Below are 23,693 nucleotides of genomic sequence, written 5' to 3'. Positions count from 1 at the left end.
CTCCAAAAAGCTTGAAGATTAACCAACCATATGGTTATACGACAATTTTAAGAAATTAAAAAATTTAGTTAACTATTTTCCTCAAATATCACAAAATTAGTAATTTTATTATAAATACATAATTAAATATTATAATTAAAATATTTTCTCGATCTGTTTACCTTTGTTTCGTTTTTTATCGTTTATTTTTAAAAATTACGTACATAATCATATGATATTCGTAAATAGCAAATTTTTTTTTATCAACATGAGTTTTATACGTTAATATATGAATACAATATGCCACAGATATAAATTTAAGCGTGTGCAAATTGGGAGGCGATATAAAAAAATTCAAGTACTTTGATTTGATAAAAATATCAAGCTGATAAACAGTTGGTTTTTTGATACCGTTGTGGTCATGACAAAAGCAAAAGAAGTTCCATCAGAAACTAGATTAAATTCGAAAAAAATAGAAAATGAGTTAAACATAAAGTCAGAGGCGAAAGGAGGATCTTTCTTTGATCCAATGTCAGTGACTTGGATGGAAAAATACAATTACAAAGTGGAGAAGATTTGGTCCACATTTCCCAGCCTCGTACAAACGTCAATTGTGACATGTGCAATTTTTCTCCTTGGTTCTTTTTTGAGAGGTAAAGCTTCTAACTCTCGATTATTTTCCACAAAATAAAATCAACATTTGTAATAATTTAACTTTCTGAGAAAGTTTTAAATTGGTAATTTAAAAAAATATGTTAAAGTAGAGAATTTAAAACACATAATTAAAATAAGGTTCTTCAAAGAATTGCTTCAATAACATTTCTCATCTAAGTCAATAAATCTTGAAAGTATTTGGATTAATGCATTACGCGAGTTGACTTCCAAGAATTGCAATTGACAAAATAAAATGAGCTTTTTATGGTCGCGACATTCGCCACTGAATTGTCTCGTGAAAAGACTTTATGGTCATTGTTAAATCTAGTTGTAAAGAAAGGTTGAAAGCTATCTCAAAATATATCTCTGGTAATTAGGTTATTTCAACTTGAAATTATGTCAGTAAAATTAAATAATAAAATCAAGTTAAATAAATAATTTTATTGTAATGTTTAAATTTTGTCTAATATTAAATCCATACTTTGGAGAGTAGGACATTCATGTTTTGAGAAACTTAAATAATGTTAGGGATCATTCACATATAACATCACGCAAGTTTGGGAAATTTTTTACCTCTCCCCCCCTACGTCACATTTTGTTGCATAGAAATTGATAATTTTTACACAGCTCGTCACAAAACTGCAGACCCTCCCCCACCCCCTAAGCATGTGACGTAATATGTGAATGATCCCGTATTTGCCGTACGAAAATTTCCGTTCAACTTTAATGAAGCTTGTAACTTATTTCAAAACTGGAGCAAAAAAAAAACGTTTATCTCTAGTAATGTAAAATTATTTTGTTACCCCTTCAATAAAATTAAATCGATCGCTTTTTGAACACGTTTAAATAGGGTGAATCACCATTTGCAACTGATGAGCCAATAATTTCGTGTGTACATTCAATTTACTGGTTGACCTATAAAGTTTTAGGTGACTGATTCATATTCATATTTAAATGTCAACATTTCTCTTCGAAATATAAAGTTGTAATTTTAACGGTTTTTTGTTTTGGTTTAATTAAAGGGTTAGAGGCATTCAGCGATATGAAAAAATGAACATTTTTAATAATTTTTTTTTGAAAAGAGATTTTTTTTTATAAAACTAATCCCTTAATTAAGAATATTACTCGAGTTTTCGTTTTTGTAAAAAAGTGTTCTGGTACTTTATCAGGTGAATGGATGCTGATTCTTATACACTTTGTCAAACATTTTGGATATGGAGAAAATGTCAGTAACTCAAGTAACGCTTCGTCATTTCCAATGAATTGGCGTGAGCTCTCTATGGAGAGCTTTTATCTAAAGAACTTATTTTACTTCTGGGTGCCGGCTATGACAATCTCTTGTTCAATGTACTATGGTATAGGTGGATTTATTCACGTAAGTTTTCAAAAATGCTACAATTTTTCATTTCGAGAATCTAGTCTACCACGTTCTTTTAAACTCCCTAAATTAATTAAAAAAACTTTTAATTTATTTTTATTACAATGAAGTAAGGTATTACAAACAATTGCACAATGACTGAATGACACAAATTCACTCAGAGGTGTGCATATCACATCTGTTCTGGGCCGATTACTGTCGCACAGACCATTTGACAACTATTGTCTCCTATCTGACGATGCTAATGCCATAAATTCTAGACTATCGGATTTCGCTAGTGTATCCGCCAAAAAATAATGGATACACAGCTGTGACATGCTCGTTACAATCAAATGTACACGACACCTTCTCTTTTACATAGAGGACTTTATGTCATTTTGTAATCTGATTACAAAATGCTTGCAATTGCACTATTCCGATTTGTAAATTTGTAAAACATTAAAACTCGTTGTCATATCGTAAAATTTATCAGATCTGTATCAAGTTATGTATGTTATCTTAATAATGCCTTTAAATAATATTGTTATCAATCTTTTCATTTCGAAAGATTGAAATTATTTGTCAAATTAAATGAATATTTTGAATTTCTAACTTTCATTAAAGTTCGTTATCAAAGAATTTAATAAAGTTTATCTTATAATAGAAAGTAGTTTCTTTCATCGATAATCAGAAATAAATTGATATTAAAAAGCTGTGATGGAAAATTTACTTACAAAATACGTTAATTACTTTAGATCAAGATTTACGAAGACTTACTATATAGGTAACTTACTCGATTAGTTTATTCTAAAAATAACTGAATTGATTCGCATTTAAAAAATAGCCCAGTATTCAACCGCAAACCACTTTTGGAATTATTTATAAAATCAACTAGGGGTTTATATTATAATTTGAATTTTCGAATATTGCAGTGGTACTTTTACGTTCGTCAACGTGACAAACCTGAGGAATGGAAGTGCCAACCACAAAAATTTCTGTCACCTGAATTGGAACGACATGAAATCATGCTAGGAAGCTTCAGTTTACTATGTACAAGTTCAGTTTCAGCTCTACTAGCTTGCTATATGTTTAATGGAGGACCATGTTTCGTGTATTATCCGTTCAACCAATACGGTTGGTTTTGGTGGTTTCTTCAGTGGCCTATTGTGTTCATTTACATGGTGAGTTATTGTACCACTTTTATTTTTTCCAATTCAAATTTATATGAAGATTTTCTTTATTACTTTAAATTATTATTTTAATTATTGTATTTAATTTGAGAATTGTTGTTTGAATATTAGGGTGCTTTTGGACATGCGTTATGTAAATTTATCAGTCGATTTAAAAATCCGATGACTGAGTTACTAATTGATGCACAATTCTCCAAACGCTAGCGTTATTCAAACAAACATAGGGATCACGTTAGAGATCGTCAAATCAAATAACATAAATTTCAAACTAACCACTAACCAGACCGAGTGAAGGCACGAATTTACCGATTAATGTTTTACCTTCTCGACCCTAATCACCGATATTAGTCCACATTGCTCGAACAGTCGAGTTAGTTGAATGTTTGGTTATTCTAGCGGGTAGTTAGGGATTTATTAACCTTTTGACGAAATTTTCACCTGTTTTCACACATTAGGATCATCCTTAAGTGTGTTGTAATACGATCAGTGGTCTAATAAATCTTGTTCATTGATATTTTTAGTAAATTCAGTGGTTAAAACAGTAACAATTTTATAATGCCACAGGAGAAGTTTGAATTGACAGAGAGAAATCAATTAACAATAGATAGTGTTCGCCGTCTTTGTGCACCAAGCGAACTTGACAAGATTGTAAGGGTGACGTTAGATTCTTGTGAAAACAGTTTACGACTCAAGGTTTCCGTTTCTCCACGGATCGTTGATAAAGATTTCTTTGGTCGTTATAGAACGATAAAGGCGTGAGGGCAAGATATAGATGACAATAAATAAGAACCGACCTTGCATGGGTCACCAGTATTTCCTTAACTGTCCGATCGAATCCATTTTGCTGCATTGTTCGTTTCAATGTATTGTCGTCACGATTTACAGTTGTTTTCGTTTCCACCATTAAACCCACAAAAAGTCAATCATTCTGTCGCCATTGCAAAACATTTTTGCATACTCTCAAAATATCTTGGAAATATTATATCGTTTTCGCGTATTCAAAATCTTAAAATAAAGTTAGAAACTTACAATAATAAAAAAAATATACAGTTCGTGTTTAAATTTTCATCGTAACATGTAAGAGTCACAAGATTTTTTGTAAAATTGAATAGTAAAATGCGCGCATGAATGCGAGAAGCAGTACAAAAAAAATTGCTTCAAACGGTGAGAAATAAAAATTTTCCCTGAATAGGTTTTTATTTTGAAATTACGTAGAATGTCATATTTTTAAAGAAATATCTTTAAGTTGAAAAGGCGTGAGAAAGCTCACTACTTTACACGTGTCTCCGTTATGTGACCGAGTCTTTGCCTTTGAGCTTACGACCTGGTCGAAATCTCTATGGACGAAAGAGAGCACGACGACAAGAAACCGGAAGAATTTCCAAGACAAGTTTTCCAGTAGAAGATTTTCTATTTCTATTTTTCTTAACAAAAAAACCGCATCTCTGAACTTTTGCTACAAGATGTAACTTGTACTTTCCCAAGTTTGAAGACTTATTCTCCCTGTAGTGTTTCCGTACCACTAACTATCGCTCAAGTTCTTTTTTTATTATTAAAGGATGCAATAGAGGAAGAATTTAAAAGATTAGAAATTCAGTACAGCAGCCTAGCCGGTTGTTCGCGAGTGAATTAATTAAATTCATTCTTTTAACCTTGATAACGGTTCTCAAGACTTGTTGGTGTTGAACTGTCGGTCCTTGTCTGCTAAGACGGACGTTGATGTCGGAGCTATTCCCATCTGAATCGCTCAAGTGAAGCAAGTCCACGCTCCACGTCTTCTGTTGTGATTTCCTTTTTGTACGTGAGCCGTTTGCTAAAGAAGTTACAGGAAATACCCGAACGTACTCTAACACACGTTTCCCAACAACTTGACTCGGTTCAACGAGTACGTCAATAACATCTTATCAACTCGATGATGTAATTGCTGTTTTCTCATTTTCATTTCAACATTTTGTTTTCTGTTCGTCAATATTAAACAATTAACAGGTGAGTGTGTAATCTTGACGACGGAGATTACAACGTTTAATAAGCAAAGAAGCATAGGATCTAATATTTAGCAAGCACGTTTGCTTAAAAAAATATGACAAAAAAAATAAAATAAAAATCAGTGACACCCGTCACTGACTTGTACTCTTGGCTGACCCATTTTACTATCGTTTTCATTTCGAGATGAGCTCATTTTTTTGCAATTGGATAATTTTCAAACGTCAATAGTGTTACGTCAAAACAAGAAACCTTTTTAAATATAACTAACGTTCCTCGTTTCAAATTAGTTTCAGGAATGAATCTAATTTAGGATGAGGATAAGTCAATGAGCCTACTGAATGTTGTGAGAGAATATTTATTTAGAAATTAACCAATAAAGAAAAGAGTTTACAATTGTACAATTGAAATATTATTGAAATAGAAAGTCTTAAATTAAGAAGCATGATTCGCACTACACTAAGAGAAATGGATAGTAAGATTTTGATGTTAAAAAGAGGATGTTACACGATGAGTAAGAATTTTTGAAACGTGGCACCTAAAATTCAAAAAATTTATTTTTGGCCAAAATGTTGTTTTTTCTATAGTGCTTTACATAAAAAAACACTATGTCAAAGGATTTGCCAAAAAAAAAAAATTTTGTTATTGTTATAAACAATTAAAGTTTTCAGACACTTTTTTTTTAAAATTAATTAAAAAGAAACTTGTTAACCGATTTTAATGATTCAAGAGGCATTCTCTTTTATTTGAGTCAAAGTTTTGAATAAAATTTTTTTCGTAAAAAATATTGAAATTTAATAAATAAACAAATTATTTATTTATAACAAATTAGCAAAAAACCATGTTCTCAATCGAATTTCAAAATGAAAAAAATAGTACTTATTCTCTGATTACCACTGAGTAATATTCCGTTGAGAAAAAAAATGTCACGACTTAGACAACTGACTTATTTAAACATTGTTTATCCCGAGCAGAACGGGATTTTCCTGTGACGTCACGCGCAGCGGTCCTTTGACGCGGGAATCTAAGAGAATATTAGAGGAATATCAAAAATAATATTAAAATAATGTTTAAGTATTTCTTATGGACGAAAAAAACTATAACAATTTAATTAATTGTTTAAACAATTAATTTTTGTTTAAACAATTAATTTTTGTTATTTTTTCATAAACAGTAGTTAGGGCTAGAAATTTCTAGTCTTCTCGCAATTTCTCAATTTTTCAATGAGTAAAACATCTACTAATGATAAAAAATAAAAAATTAATTAATTAAACATTGTTTAAACAATAATTAATTGTTGTTATTTTTATCATAAACTGTACTTAGGGTTAGAAATTTAGTTTTTTCAATCGTGCAATTTTTTATGAAAAAAAAATCTACTGATAAAAAATAAAAAATTATTTATTTAAAAATAAATATAAATTAAATATATATATATATAGTTTTTTTACTATAAAAAGTTGCATTATTGGCAAAAATGCAGGAATTTATAATTGATTATAAATTATGATTATAATTATAGATTATTATAATTATTATTATTATAGTATTATTATTATTATTATTATTATATTATTATGTATTATTATTATATTATTATTATTATTATAATTATTATTATTATTATTATTATTATTATTATTATTATTATTATTATTATTATTATTATTATTATTATTATTATTATTATTATTATTATTATTATTATTATTATTATTATTATTATTATTATTATTATTATTATTATTATTATTATTATTATTATTATTATTATTATTATTATTATTATTATTATTATTATTATTATTATTATTATTATTATTATTATTATTATTATTATTATTATTATTATTATTATTATTATTATTATTATTATTATTATTATTATTATTATTATTATTATTATTATTATTATTATTATTATTATTATTATTATTATTATTATTATTATTATTATTATTAGTATTATTATTATTATTATTATTATTATTATATTATTATTATTATTATTATTATTATTATTATTATTATTATTATTATTATTATTATTATTATTATTATTATTATTATTATTATTATTATTATTATTATTATTATTATTATTATTATTATTATTATTATTATTATTATTATTATTATTATTATTATTATTATTATTATTATTATTATTATTATTATTATTATTATTATTATTATTATTATTATTATTATTATTATTATTATAATATTATATATTATATTATTATTATTAGTATATTATTATTTTATCCCTAAATTTATAATCAATTGAAAAATTATAAATGCTCTAAATTTATAATCAATTGAAAAATTATAAATGCCCTAAATGTATAATCAATTGAAAAATTATTAATTGTTTATCAATGGTTAAATAACATTCTTTTAGTTTTACTATTATAATTAAGTATTTAAATTATAAAAAAAATTTAAAATTGAGAAAAACTAAGGAATTTCTAGTTAAGTACAGTTAATTGAAAAATTAACAAAATAAATTGTTTAAATAATGTTTAAATAATTAGATAATTTTTAGTTTTGTTATACTTAAGTGCTTTCGTTACAAAAAATGCATAATATAGAAAAAGAACAAGTAATTTCTAACTCTAATTGCAGTTATGAAAAAAATAGCAACAATTAATTGTTTCAACAATTTAATAAATAAGTAATTTTTAGTTTAAATGATTAATATATGTTTACGCCTGAAAAATTGCATAATTGTGAAAAAACGTTAAATTTCTAGCCCTAAGTACCGTTTATGAAAAAAATAACAACAATTAATTATTGTTTAAACAATGTTTAATTAATTTATTTTTTACCATTAGTAGATGTTTTACTCATTGAAAAATTGAGAAATTGAGAGAAGACTAGAAATTTCTAGCCCTAACTACTGTTTATGAAAAAATAACAAAAATTAATTGTTTAAACAATTAATTAAATTGTTATAGTTTTTTTCGTCCATAAGAAATACTTAAACATTATTTTAATATTATTTTTGATATTCCTCTGATATTCTCTTAGATTCCCGCGTCAATGGACCGCTGCGCGTGACGTCACATGCAAATCCCGTTCTGCTCGGGATAAACAATGTTTAAATAAGTCAGTTGTCCAAGCCGTGCCATTTTTTTTCTCAACGGAATATTACTCAGTGGTAATCAGAGAATAAGTACTATTTTTTTCATTTTGAAATTCGATTGAGAACATGGTTTTTTGCTAATTTGTTATAAATAAATAATTTGTTTATTTATTAAATTTCAATATTTTTTACGAAAAAAATTTTATTCAAAACTTTGACTCAAATAAAAAAGAATGCCTCTTGAATCATTAAAATCGGTTAACAAGTTTCTTTTTAATTAATTTTTTAAAAAAAAGTGTCTTAAAACTTTAATTGTTTATAACAATAAAAAAAATTTTTTTTTTGGCAAATCCTTTGACATAGTGTTTTTTTATGTAAAGCACTATAGAAAAAACAACATTTTGGCCAAAAATAAATTTTTTGAATTTTAGGTGGCACGTTTCAAAAATTCTTACTCCGATACTATCATTATGTTACTGGCTACCATCATTATTATTATGACTATTATTATTAATTATTATACATATTATTATTATTTTATTAGTTACGATGACTTAAACAATAATAATTTTATCTATTTTTCAATAGATGTAAAAAAATTTACCATATTTTTTATGGAGAATTTCCAAACCTTTCAAATTGTTCGTTATTATAAAAAAATTCGTTTTACGCCCAAAAAAGCAAAATGAAATTGTTGAAATTTAAAGCAAACAACATAATACTATCTTTTTGTGGAATTCGCGTAGTTGAATTTTTGATGGATATAATAAATAAACTCTAATTTGTTCTACAGAATAGTATATTAACAATTTCATTTCTATTAATATCCGGCTTTATTAAAATAAACTTTTTCTGAATGAGAAGAATGTCAACAATTTTTTAATCAAATCTCTCCGTTACGTTCGTTGAAATTAACAATTCTCTATAATCTTCTACTTTGGACATTGGATGGATAATCATGAGAATTCGTTTGCCAGTGAATGCTGGGAATTAGTAGAAGTCTATTTCGATTTCATATGGTGACTGAGCACAACGAAATTGCTAAATATTTATTGCGTTCACCATTCCTGAATTCATAGAATGTTTCGATCACAAATTCATCAAGATGTGTGAGAATAGAGTTAATTTGTGTTTACAAATTTCTAACACACACATTTCTCGTTGATGTTGAGATTTATGTTAACAAGACTAATTCGCATCAATGGTTTTTATATTTAAAAAGACTGCAATCTACTTTAGAGTAAATATGAATGTAACATTCTGTTGGTTAAAATCAACCTAATTCTAGAGCTGAAATGAATATTCGTACTTTATAGATTATATTGACATGTGCTTTCTATAAACACAATTAATCACTTCAGTAAATAGAAAGAAAATTTTGTATTTAAATGTAATATATCTTCTGGCGAATTGGTTTGTACCACTAAATCAATATTTATTCTTTCTATCAAAAATGCTAAAGTTTCATTTATTTGGATATTTTGACATATTTACCTAACTATTTCATAAATTAATAAACTATTCTTAATCATTAAAAAATCCTAGTAATACTTAATACAATGGGAATATATAATTCTTTATCTATACTTTAATTTGAAGTATTAGAGGATCCTGACTGCATTTTCAGTTCTTAATAGGGAAACATAATGCTTCCTTAGAAAACTAAAACTTCTTCAAGAAGCTTTGATAGAGAATTTAAGAAAAGGTGTTAATTGTATTGTAGCTTTAATTATCGTCTAATTCCAGATAATTAGATTTTCATTAAATGTATTACGAAACGTTTTACTTTGGTAATTTTGAGTAACACTTGAATAAATCACAGTTTTACGTAGCAGCTGCTACCACTCGAATCCAATTTCGGCGTCGTCTCGCTTTCAAAGTAATTAACAGGTGGTTGAATCCTCTTTCAAATAGTACTTATTGGACTTAGCAATGGTATATTGAAATGCTTGAAAAAAGTCCATTAATGACACTATTTTGCCTTAATTTCCCATTATTAAGAAGTTTAGTCTAAAATAAATGTACAGAAAAACTTTGTTCGTGAAATTCAACTTTGTAAAAACTATTGTTAAATATGGTAAGAGTTTTTTTTATTAGTCGAAACTGGAAACACTACATTTGGAACATTTTAAATAAAGAATTACTATACTATTATCACTATTTGTTATATAATAGATATGATCAGTTTGGAAATTTGAAATTAAAATGTCCTGGATTGAAGGTAAATTATAAAAGTAGGTGGAATTTCCATTAGGTGAAAAGAAAGTTCCTCACAATATAAGCAAGTACATTTGCAATAATCAGAAGATTATATTGCAATTGCTTTTAAATAGAAGTTCTTTATCATGGAACAATTCTCATAAAATGTTTGTAAAATTCGGTTTATTACAAATCGATTTCTTCAAGTATAAACGTAAATCTGAATTTTCTCAGTTCTGACAGAGGGTTGAAAGGGTACTACTAGCAGGATTGGATTACAGGTTGGTTACGTGTCAGGTAGAAATGCATACTATGTAAGCGATAGTGAAAGAGACACAAGAGAATAGTATCCAAGTCACATAAACTTATACAAGCTTACTCCAGTCTAACAAATGAATCTTCCTCTCAAAATTGTCAAATTGTTCTTCTTTCTGTTCCTTAGTAATTTCCCTGCATGAAATAAAATGCAAATTTAGGTTAGCGCTTTAAAAGTTAAAGTTCATTATAAGTCTATACAAAAAAGGAAAATAAATCTGATTTCATTCTTATTGAAATAAAAAATCAATAGTTTAAAAAATTTAATATGATTCAAGAAACCTGCTCATTAGAAGCAATTCTAAATGTGCGTATATATTATAGACACCATCCAACTGAATGAATTTTTTTAGTTTAGTCGCAACCACAGATTGCAAAGTACTACCATCATTTGACGAAGTTTCATCTTCAGGAAGATTGAACAAAACAAGATTGTTTTTCTTTTTGTTGGATCAGCAAGTTCATTAATACAGACATTAGTTACCTACTGAATTAGAATCAACATTTGCAGAACAGTTTGCTTCGGATGTATCAAGTCTCGCTTCGACAATAGTAAGATGTTCTGTCAACTTAACAAACTCTGCTTTCCTTATTAGTGAATCTAGACAGTGTACCATGGAGTTTTTTGTTGACGTCTAACATATTTTGAGACATTAAGCAACAGCTGTTAGACATTTTTAAAGATGAATTTGATTATTTATTATTAACAAAAATCTTATTTTAAGAAAATTCAACTTTAACTGTATTGAAAATATTTCCAATTACGTTATAATAGAATAAGACTCAAAATTAATCATCCCGTAGTAAACGTTTTTGCTCTCTCGGAAACAAAAATTATTTAAAGGTAAATGATCCCTTTCTTAGATTATTATTATTCAATAATCTCGGATAGACGGTATTTATATTAAAAAGTAAAGGAAGAAAGTTAAAAGGTAGGTGTGAATGAGATAGTTTTGATAAAACACTACAATGTGTGTAATGGTGGATTCCACATCAGTTCAACACACTTATTTTTATGACTTGTTAGGATTTGGCTGCAACTTTGTAAATTTATTACTTTCATAGTAATAAACAACTCCACCAAATTTTTTTTCAAAATTTTGAAAATTACCAAAAATATGGCATTTTCAAAATCTTGGTCTTTTTTTTAAAGTCGTATAACTTTGGTTCTAATTAACCGATTTTGGATTTTGAAAATGGGATTTCTTTGGTTTTAAGTATATTTTAAGTTAAAAATAATATAAAAAAAATTCAAAAAATTTTTTTTTTGAAATTTTGAAAATTTTAAAATCCGTTTTTGAAAAAACATCATCTTCGATTTTTTTAAAAATTTTACTAAATGTTAGGGCAAATGTGCTTTACATGTCCTGTAAGTTTAATCTTGGGATCTCAAAGGGATTCGGAGAAAAAAAATAAAACGTAATCATTAGTATATGTAAAATTTTATCTATATAACGCTTCTCTTGGAATATATTTTAGAAAATACTGTTTTCATTGAAAATTAATTTAATTAGAAGTTGTACTCTATTAGAAAACAAAATAATGGAACACTTTTTTATCATTTTTTTTATGTTTTTAAAAAATTTTTTTTTGAATAATTTTTTTGGTAAACCTTTTTAATTATAATAACTGTATTAATTATTTACATATTTATTTACATATTTACAATAGACATAATCATATTAGGCCAGATGATTTCACAACTGTTGTGCTAATTTATCTTATTTTGTGAGTCGACGATTGCTTTGTCTTTTCCTTTTTAAATTCGATTTTGGGTCTTTAAAGACTTCAAATGTTTGAATTATTTCAGAAAATAAAAAAAGTTTTGTTTAAACTTCAGTTTTTGATAGAGGAATGACAGAATGTATCTTCTGTGTGCCATGGATGGTGATAGAATTACTAAACCTTTCGGACAATAAAATTTCTTCTACTGCATATTCTTCCTTCTTATAGAAATCTACCTCAATTTCTTTCATATGCATTTTGGCCCATTTGTACATTTTTTTAGCATCTGAAATTTGGTCCTCATACGGTCGTTGCAAACTTGCTTTAGCAGCAGAACGTTTCAATATACCGACAATATCATCACACGGGCCTTTTCCGTGTGATGTGGCATAAAAATGCCATTCCCCTATGCATCCAAAATCTAACTCATGATGAGTTAAGTTGACAAAATTTTTGCGGTTCTTATACTAGGCAGCTGATCCATCTTAAAAGTATATTGCCTGGCTTACAGAAAGACCTAAGCTCTCTTTTAAGAAAACAAATAACTTTTTTTGATAAAGATGAACGGCAATAGTATCGTGTTGCTTGATTTCTGATATTATTGCATAGCTAGTATGCTTCAAGTCTCCATTAGATGAACGATAGTATACTACAAAGGGATGAATTGTTACTTGCTCGTTTGTCCAATGGTAAGCCTGTGAAGAATCTTGAAGAACAATCGAATAATTCTCCGCAAAATCTAAAAGAATTATAATCGTCCCTTGTTTTAAAGATAATTTTAGAAAATTGAGATATTCATTTTGCTGACGGACAATAAAGTCGTGCCAAATAAGATTCTTTATTGTGTCGCTTAAGAGATTGATGAATTCATCCACTGGTTTGATCACTGTCACAAGGTTAGAACGATCAGTATGCAGCCACTGTTTAAATGTAACCTGTTCAATATCATGTTCTAAATAAGCTTGCTCTAATAGAAACTTCATATTTTCATCCCCAGGACAATCAGGACATTCATTGAAGTAGCAAGCAATTTGTGAAGGATTGCAGATGGATTGTGCTGCCCAGTGATTTGGATAAAAAGTAGGAAAAGATAAAGAACTATTATCTGATAAAAATTTTATATTTACACCAATAAACATTAACTTTGTATTTTCACTGCAAAAAGAGGTGTCTTGGGTGGAGACGTTTTTGGTGTCTTAGACACCAAAAATGTCTTAAACCAAGACGCTTTTGGTGTCTAAGACACCAAAAATGTCTCTAATCAAGACACCTCTTTTTGCAGTGTTGGTGTGGAACACATACGCATATAGTGTGTGTGCCACTTACTCCTGCTAAATAATACACACTCCTTAGGTCTTAATTCCGCAAATTTTGAAAATCCAATTGTCGTATTAGGATAAAATTGCCTGAAAGCTTGATGAAGTTCCTGCAAATTACTTAAAACTAAACGTTTCTGTAATTTAATCTTTTCTCCATTAACTTTCACAGCGACACAGGCATTTTTTCCCGTCATCATCCTACTGTTATTGTCATGTTTATAGAACTCCAGAACTTTGGATACAGTTTGATCTGACAAAGATTTTCCACCTTGTTCTGTCAGGTGAAGTTAAAAATCCTTTCGATTGAATCAAGTGCTTAACTTGACAAGCCATATAATTAGTGACACCAAATTCGGTTACTATTTCTCTGATCGACCAAGAACCTTGTAAAATTGTTAAAATTTTAATTTGTCGGCTTTTATTTGATTCAGCTTCCTGACATTTACCTTTCAAATGTTTTAAAAGTTCATTACTTTCATGATCAGTATCTTCAATCTCAAACAGTTTTGTACTTATCGCGTTACAAATTCGTTGTACTGCTTGATTTTTTTGAGTGACTGATTTGAGATTTAAGAAATTTACTTGTTCTTCTCCCAAAATTTTCAAAACGATATTTAAATACAAAAACGCTTTCTCTTTATCAATATTTAAATTCTGACCATCATTCACAGAAGAACAGTCGCTATCTATATCCATATTTTCATTGACATTCATGGAAGAACACTCATTTTTTATATCGACCTTGTCAATATCTTCTTTTTGAAGTTCATCTTCAATTAATTTATTACTTTCTAGTAATTTTGATTCACGAGATAAAATAATTTCTACTTAAAAATTTTTGCGACAAGAGTCACAGATAAAAAGCCCTTGAGATGGAGGATACTTCTCATAAATACTTTTTGGAACAGGTCTGATTTTATTGCATATTTTTATATGTCCATCTTTTTCAAAAGGATTGAAACACCTGTTAATAAAAGACATGTTCTTTAAGAAAGTAATTATAAAACTACACGGAAAATCTTTGTTCAGGAATTATTACGCATTTTATTCAAGAATTCATTAAAGCATTTTCAGTTGTCTTTGTAATGGCTTCGAAATAATTGTTCTTAACACCACGACTGAATATCTCAGTCACTGCGCGTTGAAGAATTAAAAAAATTTAAGAAGGAAGACGTAACGTAACCTATAGATGTACGGCACCTGTAGACTAGCGGCATAAGACGGAGAGATCTTGTCTCGAAAACTCGAGGTCTCAAGTTCGACTACACACGCAGGCAATTTTTTCCTTAATTTCGCATTTTTCGATTCTTAAACCAGTTTTGTAATTCTTCATAAAAATTTAACAAGTTATTCAGAAATTAACAACAGTTCTTCTTGAAAATCTTAAAATAATATTTCAACCTATGGTTCTGCGAGCATTAACTTTTTTTTCCATATCCTCAATTTCTCAATTGCCAAAAGTATGAAAATACTTTCCTACAATACAATTTTTACTTATCAACAACTCTATAAACATGTACAGAGTCAATGTTCAAATTGGAAATTAAATGAAATGTAGTACGATCTAGTCGATATATGTTCATAACGCTTGCGCTACATTATAGCATTATCGCCGTACACGTGGTTACGTTTTATTTTTTTTCTCCGAATCCCTTTGAGATCCCAAGATTAAACTTACAGGACATGTAAAGCACATTTGCCCTAACATTTAGTAAAATTTTTAAAAAAATCGAAGATGATGTTTTTTCAAAAACGGATTTTTAATTTTTCAAAATTTCAAAAAAAAAATTTTTGAATTTTTTTTAATATTATTTTTAACTTAAAATATACTTAAAACCAAAGAAATCCCATTTTCAAAATCCAAAATCGGTTAATTAGAACCAAAGTTATACGACTTTAAAAAAAAGACCAAAATTTTGAAAATGCCATATTTTTGGTAATTTTCAAAATTTTGAAAAAAAATTTGGTGGAGTTGTTTATTACTATGAAAGTAATAAATTTACAAAATTGCAGCCAAATCCCAACAAGTCATGAAAATAAGTGTGTTGAACTGACGTGGAATCCACCTAATATAATAATCCCCACAGTTTATTCAACTTAAAATTTCCTGAGTTTAGAAATAATAATGTGTATCTTATAATTTTAAATGTATTGACAATTATAGTTATTTTAAACAATTATAGTTTACAATAATTATTTTATAATTCTCTTGCAATAGTTATTACAAATTTAATATTTAGTTCATGTAAACAAAATGAGACTCTTGAATTTGTTTAATTCATGTAAGATTGTATCGTGTATGTGAATAATAATATTGTTATTACCTATAAACTTCTCTGACTTTGTAATGAGAATTTAACACTGTTTGTCATAAAATTCATTACTGTTTTTTTTCTCTTATTCCTTTTTAAAGAATCTAATTTAATTTGTTCCAACAATAATAGATAGATAATTTCAAATCAACTTTCAATATTTAAACTACAGGGTCACTGCATCTAAATATTTAAGTTATGATATTATTTAATTCGATCAACTTTCAAGCCCGTTAGACGGAGCAGGCTGATATTTTTAATTTCAACTTTTCTTTTGTAGATATTATACCACTTTAATATTATATAATTTTAGCTTGCACTTCTATATAGTATATTAACAATCTTATTTAATTTTATTTCTTTTACTCGATTAAAACTATTTCATTAAGTTTTAATTATTTTCTACTTCAATTTCTTTCACAAATTATTCAATAACTTTAATTCTATATTCTTATCAACTTTTCTTTAAAAATATCATTTTACAATTTTCGCGGTATAAATTCACTTAGGGCTAATTCCACCAAGCTCAATTAAATGTTATTCGATGATTAAACCAGTTTAATGGCTTATGATTGGTTGATTGAAGATTTAATCATTCATTAACTTTTAATCGGTATTGGTGGAACTATGGCCCTTAATTATTTATTTCAACAATCAACCCTTCTGTTGAAGATAAAATATAAACCTCCGACTTTGCGGGAAATATAAAATATATACATAAGCTCTACCGATTTTCGGGAGAAACAATAATTTACACAGTTTTACTGCGGGAGGAACAAATTCAGACTCATTAGTTAATTCGATTGAAGGTATGGATCACACCTTGAAATTAATACAAAACGATAGAGTGGGGATGGCTGTGCACACAGCTTGACAAATATCTTTCTTGAAATAGACAAATTCCTTTCGCAATATGAGTGTTGCCCATACCTTTTGATACAGATGTGCAAAAAGCTCAAAAGGTCGAGCCGAGCCGAAATTTTTTCGAGCCGAGCCGAGCCCAAGCCGGCTCGACGTATCGAGTACTCGAATATTTTCCAGTATTCGAGTGACTTCGAGTACTCGAATTTTTCGAGTACTTGAAGTCACTCCAGTACTCGAATTATTCGAAATATTCAAGTACTCGAATGGATTCCAGCTTTTAAATTATTAAAAAAAACTACATATTAATAATGTAGAAAATTTCGAATTTATTCGAATTATTGAATAAATAAAGTAAACAAATCGGGACGCATGATTATTCCCCAAATGTCATTTTTCCGAAATGTCATTTTACCGAACTGCACTTTTGCGAATAGTCATTTTTCCGGAAAGCCATTTTTGCGAAATGTCATTTTTACGAATAGTCATTTTTGCGAAAAGCCATTTTTGCGAATAGTAATTTTTGCGAATTGTCATTTTTGCGAATCGCCATTTTTGCGAATTGACATTTTTACGAATCGCCATTTTTACGAATTGTCACTTTTGCGAATCGACATTTTTACGAAATGTCATTTTTGCGAATAGCCATTTCTGCGAAAAGTAATTTTTACGAATTGTCGTTTTTGCGAATTGTCATTTTTGCGAAATTTCATTTTTGAGAAATGTCATTTATGCGAATTGTCACTTTTGCGAATTGCCATTTTTACGAATTGTCACTTTTCCGAAAAGTCATTTTTGCGAATTGTCATTTTTGCGAAAAATACAATAGTGAATCTACATATACCTACAAGTTTACTATTGTATTTTTCGCGAAAGTGACAATTCGCAAAAATGACTTTTCGGAAAAGTGACAATTCGTAAAAATGGCGATTCGCAAAAATGACAATTCGCAAAAATGACAATTCGTAAAAATGGCGATTCGTAAAAATGTCAATTCGCAAAAGTGACAATTCGTAAAAGTGTCGATTCGCAAAAATGACAATTCGCAAAAATGAAAATTCGTAAAAATGACTTTTCGCAAAAATTACTATTCGCAAAAATGGCTTTTCGCAAAAATGGCTTTTCGCAAAAATGACTATTCGTAAAAAAGGCATTTCGCAAAAATGGCTTTTCGCAAAAATGACTATTCGCAAAAGTGCAGTTCGGTAAAATGACATTTCGGAAAAATGACATTTGGGGAATAATCATGCGTCCCAAACAAATCTTCAATTTCAAAGTGTATTTCTGTTTGCTAATTATAATATATGCAAAAATTATATGAATTTGAGTACTTAATATTATTCGAGCTTTTTAAACAGCTAGGCTCGGTTGGAACTCGGCTCGAGCTCGAACTGATTAGTCTCGGCTCGAAAAATGGAAAGCTCGATCGAGCTTCGAGCTTTTTGCACACCTCTACCTTTTAACATATTATTGAAACAAAGAAAATTAATTAAAGCTATTATTTGAATAAAATTAAGAATAACAAATAGTAAATTTGTTATTTTTCGTTGATAGATTGTTTGAATTTGTGAGTTGCTCTTCTGGAGTTCATGATTGCCGTGCAGTCTTGAGCCCACGAATTTTGTCCGAAAGCAAAAATTAAAGTTTATTCACATTTTATATATATTTTATTATTAAGTGAATATATTGTGAATAATATAAGTGAACTAGCAGAGCTACGCGCGCGCGATATTTTGCTTTTATCTTATGATACTTAAGACCTTATTTCATTGTGTGTATATAAAAATGTGACTAAAACTTTAAGATGTTTTATTCTTCTTCGGAAATATTAGAAAAAGATTACAAATTTTTTTGAAGAATATTAAAAAACATAAAACACGAAAACCAAAAATTAAATTTAACATACTGAGCAGTTTCACGATATAAATATAATATTTTTTTAATTTTATATTATTATAATTTATGCAATTGACCTTAATTTTGTTACTCGAGAGTTCTAATACCAGTCAGGTAGGTGTAAATGTCCTAGGAGCGCTCACTGACAATTGACTTCTGTTTTAGCACTTGCACCGACTCACAACCAGCGAGCGTAGATATAAATTTTTTTTAATTTCTCTTCCCCATATTATATTAGCCGCTTTGAATTTTTGAAAACAAACATTGTATTCGTAATCAGCGACCTTAAAAACCACCGAGTGACAAAATTAAGATCAATTGCATAAAGTAAAAATTTTGTTCCATATTGGATCCGCCTTTTTGACTTATTGGAATCTAAAATCGAATTCGTAATCAGCGTAATCAAAATTTAAAAATTCAAAATGTCGATCGACAAATTTCAAAGTTTACTGATTTTAAATTTTTTCGTTGGCTATTTTGGAGCCGCTATTTTGAATTTTTAAATTTTGACTAAAGATTTGGATTTAGAAACCTAAAAATCCCCCGAATCAGCATTTTAAACGACCCCAAAACTTTAGAATATTCATTGATATTCATATTTAATTTATTACCGAGATTTTCCTTTTAGATGCCACTATAGCGGTCATACACATTGGTGGCACGAATTATTGTTGCCTCTATAGACTTCATACACTGGGAAGGGGTTAAAGCGTAAAAAAATTATCAAACTTAAAAAAATGAAATTTTTTGTGTTTTTGAAATTATAACCGCTATATTTAATTTTTGGGTTTAACGAAATTCTTTTTTTCACACTGGAATCGAAAAAAGCACACTTAATAAAATAAAATTTGATAAGAATTTTCTTTTTTCAGGCGTTAATGAGTTAATCTATGACCCAGTAATAAGGGGTGAATTAAAGTGGATTACTTTAATGCCGTTTAAGGGAATAATTTTTTGTGGAGTTAATGCCTTTTAATTAACATTAAAATTCTTTGAAGGGCATTAAAGGGGATTCAAATTCTGGTCATGTGGTTACAGAGAATTGAATTGGATAGAAATTATCAATTTAACAATAGAAAAGGAATTCATTAAGATTGCGGATAAAAACGGAATTGGTTTGGAATTTAAGAGCATAAAAGTGCCAATCCACTTTAATTCACCTCTTATTACTGGGAGTTTAAAACTATAAACAAATCATTCAAAAATTTTTTTTGAATCATTTTTTAAGACATAATTCAATTTTTGAAATATATCTTGTGAGATATTTTTAATTTCGCAATGGCAAAATGAAATTTATTTTATTTTGAATTAATAATTTAAGACCATTTTCTGCAAAATTAAAATATTACCGCTATCTTTCTGCCATAAAGATTTAAGCGATCACCTTCGGAACAAAATTCAAGCTCAATTAAAAAAGAAAACTAAATTACAAAATGTTGAGCGCCAGGTTCAAAAGTGAACCACGTCAGCAAAAAATATATAAAAAAAGCTTTTACAAAACTGAAACAATATTATTTTAAAGGAACGAGACCACAAGGTTAATCCAATAACAATAATAATAAAAATTAACATTACTTGAACTACAATTAATCAAAATTCTGCAAAATTCGTAACAAATTATCAACAAAAAATTGGTCTAGAAAATTGTTTACCGGTACATATTACAAAATCACATTTCGGCTAGCAAATTACCAAGAACATTTGGGTTAGGATTTCCAACGAGAATAACTTTCAGTAAAATTTCAATAAAACGACATTTTAAGATTAACGACTAAATTTATTCAATTCTTCGATAATAAAATATTGAGAAACATCTTTGAGAAAATATATAATTAAATTATTCAAATTTTTTTATAACGCGACATTATTCCGCGATCGATAGAATTTACAAGATTCAAAAGAAATCGTATTTTACATCATTAATAATTAGAATCACAATGTAAATTTTTCAAAAGTTCTACAGTAGAAATATTTACAATAAAATTATCGCAAATACAAAATTATCGGACTCAAGACGACCCTTTATTTTCCGTAATTCTTAAGAAATTAAATATCCTGAATTAAACTACGAAATATTTCTCGAATTTCAATAGAGAACACGCGAGGGAAACGATGACGAAAAATGGTTAGAGACACATAAGAGATTCACAAAATCGACAATTTCAGCAAAATGATCAATAAAAATTCAGAAATGAACGCCGTTAGACTATTACCAAAATCACAAACGATAAACAACAACAAATAATCAAATCACGCGAAATTTAACGGTCAATAGTGGCGTCACTTCACTCGAATACAGAATTCACATTCTCTGCGAGAAATAAACAAATTTTACACGAGAATGTGCATTCTTAAAAGGAAATTTTGTCAACTCACCAATATTTTAATAGAAGAAGGAGTCCAGGAGGCGACCCGTCTGCGTAGGGGAAATTGGCTTCCTCGTCTTGGACACCTTTATCGCAGAGTACAATATTTTCGGAAACAGGTAGTCGTTACCGTGTCGTCGCTAAGAGTGTCGAGCACGTTTTCGACAATTTTTGCCGGTCGCGGCGGGATAGAAAATCTAACCTAAACTGATTGCGCTCGCGCGCGCATTAAGTTCATAGCGGCGCCGTGGCGGCAAATTTGATTCAAATAAAAAATCACTAAATTATTCAAAATGACAGAAATTAAAGTATCTTGAAAACTGTAACACAAAATCAGCAAATATAATATTTTAAATAATTTTAACTATAAAAAATATCAGAATAACACAAAATAAACAATAATTACTTAAAATAACGAAACTCAAAATAATTGCTATAAAAGAAATTTAGAAAATTGAAATGAGCGATTTTACAAATTTTTGGATTCTGGAGCTCTTCTTTAACTACGGAACAGTAACTTTAATTGCCGTCGTCATCCCGTCGGTTGGTGAACAAAATTAATCACCAAAATTTTGTCGATGCTTTCGAAGTAAGATCGCGGCGACTTATTCAGACCAGCGAAATAGTTGGAACATCCAACGGTAAATTTGGCAATAACAACCAGCAGGGTGATGTCCATCGACTCGTGTGTGTGAGAATAAGCGTGCAGTCGAACATCAAAACGTTGATAAGCCAAACCAATAGCGTAATGGCGACATCAGATCAGCCAGAATAAATAATGCATACTAGTGCAGCTAAAAGCATAATAGCGTAAAATAGCCAAAGTGCAAGCGGAATCAGACTTCCAGAATAGCGAAATTAGCATTAAAAAGAGCGTGCTGGAATTATACAGCCAAAAACAAAGTAGCGTCCAACAGCAACATAAAGCGTGCAGCAAACGTACAGCCAAAAACAAAATTAGCTTAACTTAACCTTTAGTAAAGTTCCGTCAGCAGCGTCGAGGTTTACAGCGTAGTACAAAATCGCTCAAAAAAAAGAAAAGCAAAGGCAATAAACAAATTACAAAATATATTTCTTTAGTCGAGGTCGAATCGTGGAACAAAGATTCTAATTTTAAAAGTGTCCAACAGGAGGGTCAAAGGTCTAAATTTATAACTTTAATAATTTAAATAATTACAATTTTACTCGGATGTGACGTGCCAAAATTGTCACGTCACAATCTATAATAAAAATCTTTTTGAATTGTTGAAATTTTGTAAAATTTAATTAAAAAATAATTAATTTATTTTAAGTATTTTGTTAAGTACAATTAAATTTAAAAATAAAAATTAATAAAAATTGGCTTCTAATTTTTTAAAATTCAATATTTTCAGTGCTTTCAATTACATATATTTACAAAAATTAATATACATACAAGAATAATATTTTTATCCCACATGCACAAAAATGGCGCTTTCTGATAGCGGACGACAGGGAGGAAAGTCATTCATTTCTTGGACCGTATGAAAGTGGCGGCCGTGTTCTCCCAAGGGCAAGAAAATTAGCTGTTCACATGCATTTTTCTTGCCCTTGGGAGAAAAAGGCCGCCATTTTCATACAAGTCGAACAAGTGAATGACTTTTACTCCCTGTCGTCTGCTATCTGAAATCGCCACTTTTGTGCATTAGGAATAAAAAATATCGTAAGTAACACAAGAATAAAGGCAGCCAATTTCTTTACGATTATTTTTGTGACACGAGTGTAGGTCTCGGGCGCCTACGGCGCTATCGACCTACACTCGTGTCACAAAAATCACTGTAAAGAAATGGCTGCCTTTTTCCTCTTGTTGCTTAATATACTATTCAGAATTATTTTTAACATGTTTAAAAAACAATTATATTCAAGATTTTTAATTGAAATTCATCAAAAAATTAATTAGTTTTTTTAAATTATACAAAAACTCTTTTAAATAATTCAATTATTTTAGAAAAATGACATTAAAATATTTTTAAAAAGTAATTAGTATAATTGTTTTATAATCATTATTTAAGATTCAATTATCTTCAAAAACAATTAAAATTTGTAAAAATCTTTTAAAAATTATAGAATTAGTAAAAAATATTAATAAAAATGATCAAATTTTTTGAGAATTTTAATTATTAACAGGACCATAATTTGTCAAAAATTTCAATAAGTCCAAAAAGTAAATATTCCAAAACTTTTTTTACATTGTTCGAAGATAATTAAATTTTAAATAATCATTATAAAACAATTATACGAATTAGTTTTTAAAAAAAATTTAATGCAATTTTTTGAAAATAGGATTGAATTTCTTAATAGATTTTTGTATAATTTAGATAAACTAATTAATTATTTGATGAATTTTAATTAAAAATTTTGAAAATAAATGTTTTCTCTAAAATGTTAAAAATAATTCTAAAATTTTAGTCTAAAGATGTTTTGATTTTTT

At 28.3% G+C, this 23,693-nt stretch overlaps 1 protein-coding gene across 1 annotated transcript in view; it reads left to right on the top strand.

Moving 5' to 3' along the window:
- The first annotated feature begins 364 nt into the window (after positions 1 to 364).
- LOC122505153 (methylsterol monooxygenase-like) overlaps positions 365 to 23,693 on the top strand; it is a 39,501-nt gene continuing 16,172 nt past the window's right edge. Inside the window, exons 1-3 of the mRNA XM_043616627.1 lie at positions 365 to 632; positions 1,803 to 2,008; positions 2,923 to 3,171. Coding sequence (XP_043472562.1) covers positions 401 to 632; positions 1,803 to 2,008; positions 2,923 to 3,171 — 687 coding nt within the window. The 5' untranslated portion in view covers positions 365 to 400. The remainder of the gene's footprint in view (positions 633 to 1,802; positions 2,009 to 2,922; positions 3,172 to 23,693) is intronic.

Source organism: Leptopilina heterotoma, unplaced genomic scaffold (genome assembly GCF_015476425.1).
Source record: "Leptopilina heterotoma isolate Lh14 unplaced genomic scaffold, ASM1547642v1 Lhet_347, whole genome shotgun sequence".
In the NCBI taxonomy this organism is placed as follows: Eukaryota; Metazoa; Arthropoda; class Insecta; order Hymenoptera; family Figitidae; genus Leptopilina; species Leptopilina heterotoma.
The sequence above is the reverse complement of the archived record's forward strand: the minus strand, read 5'-3'. Positions and strand labels throughout refer to the sequence as shown.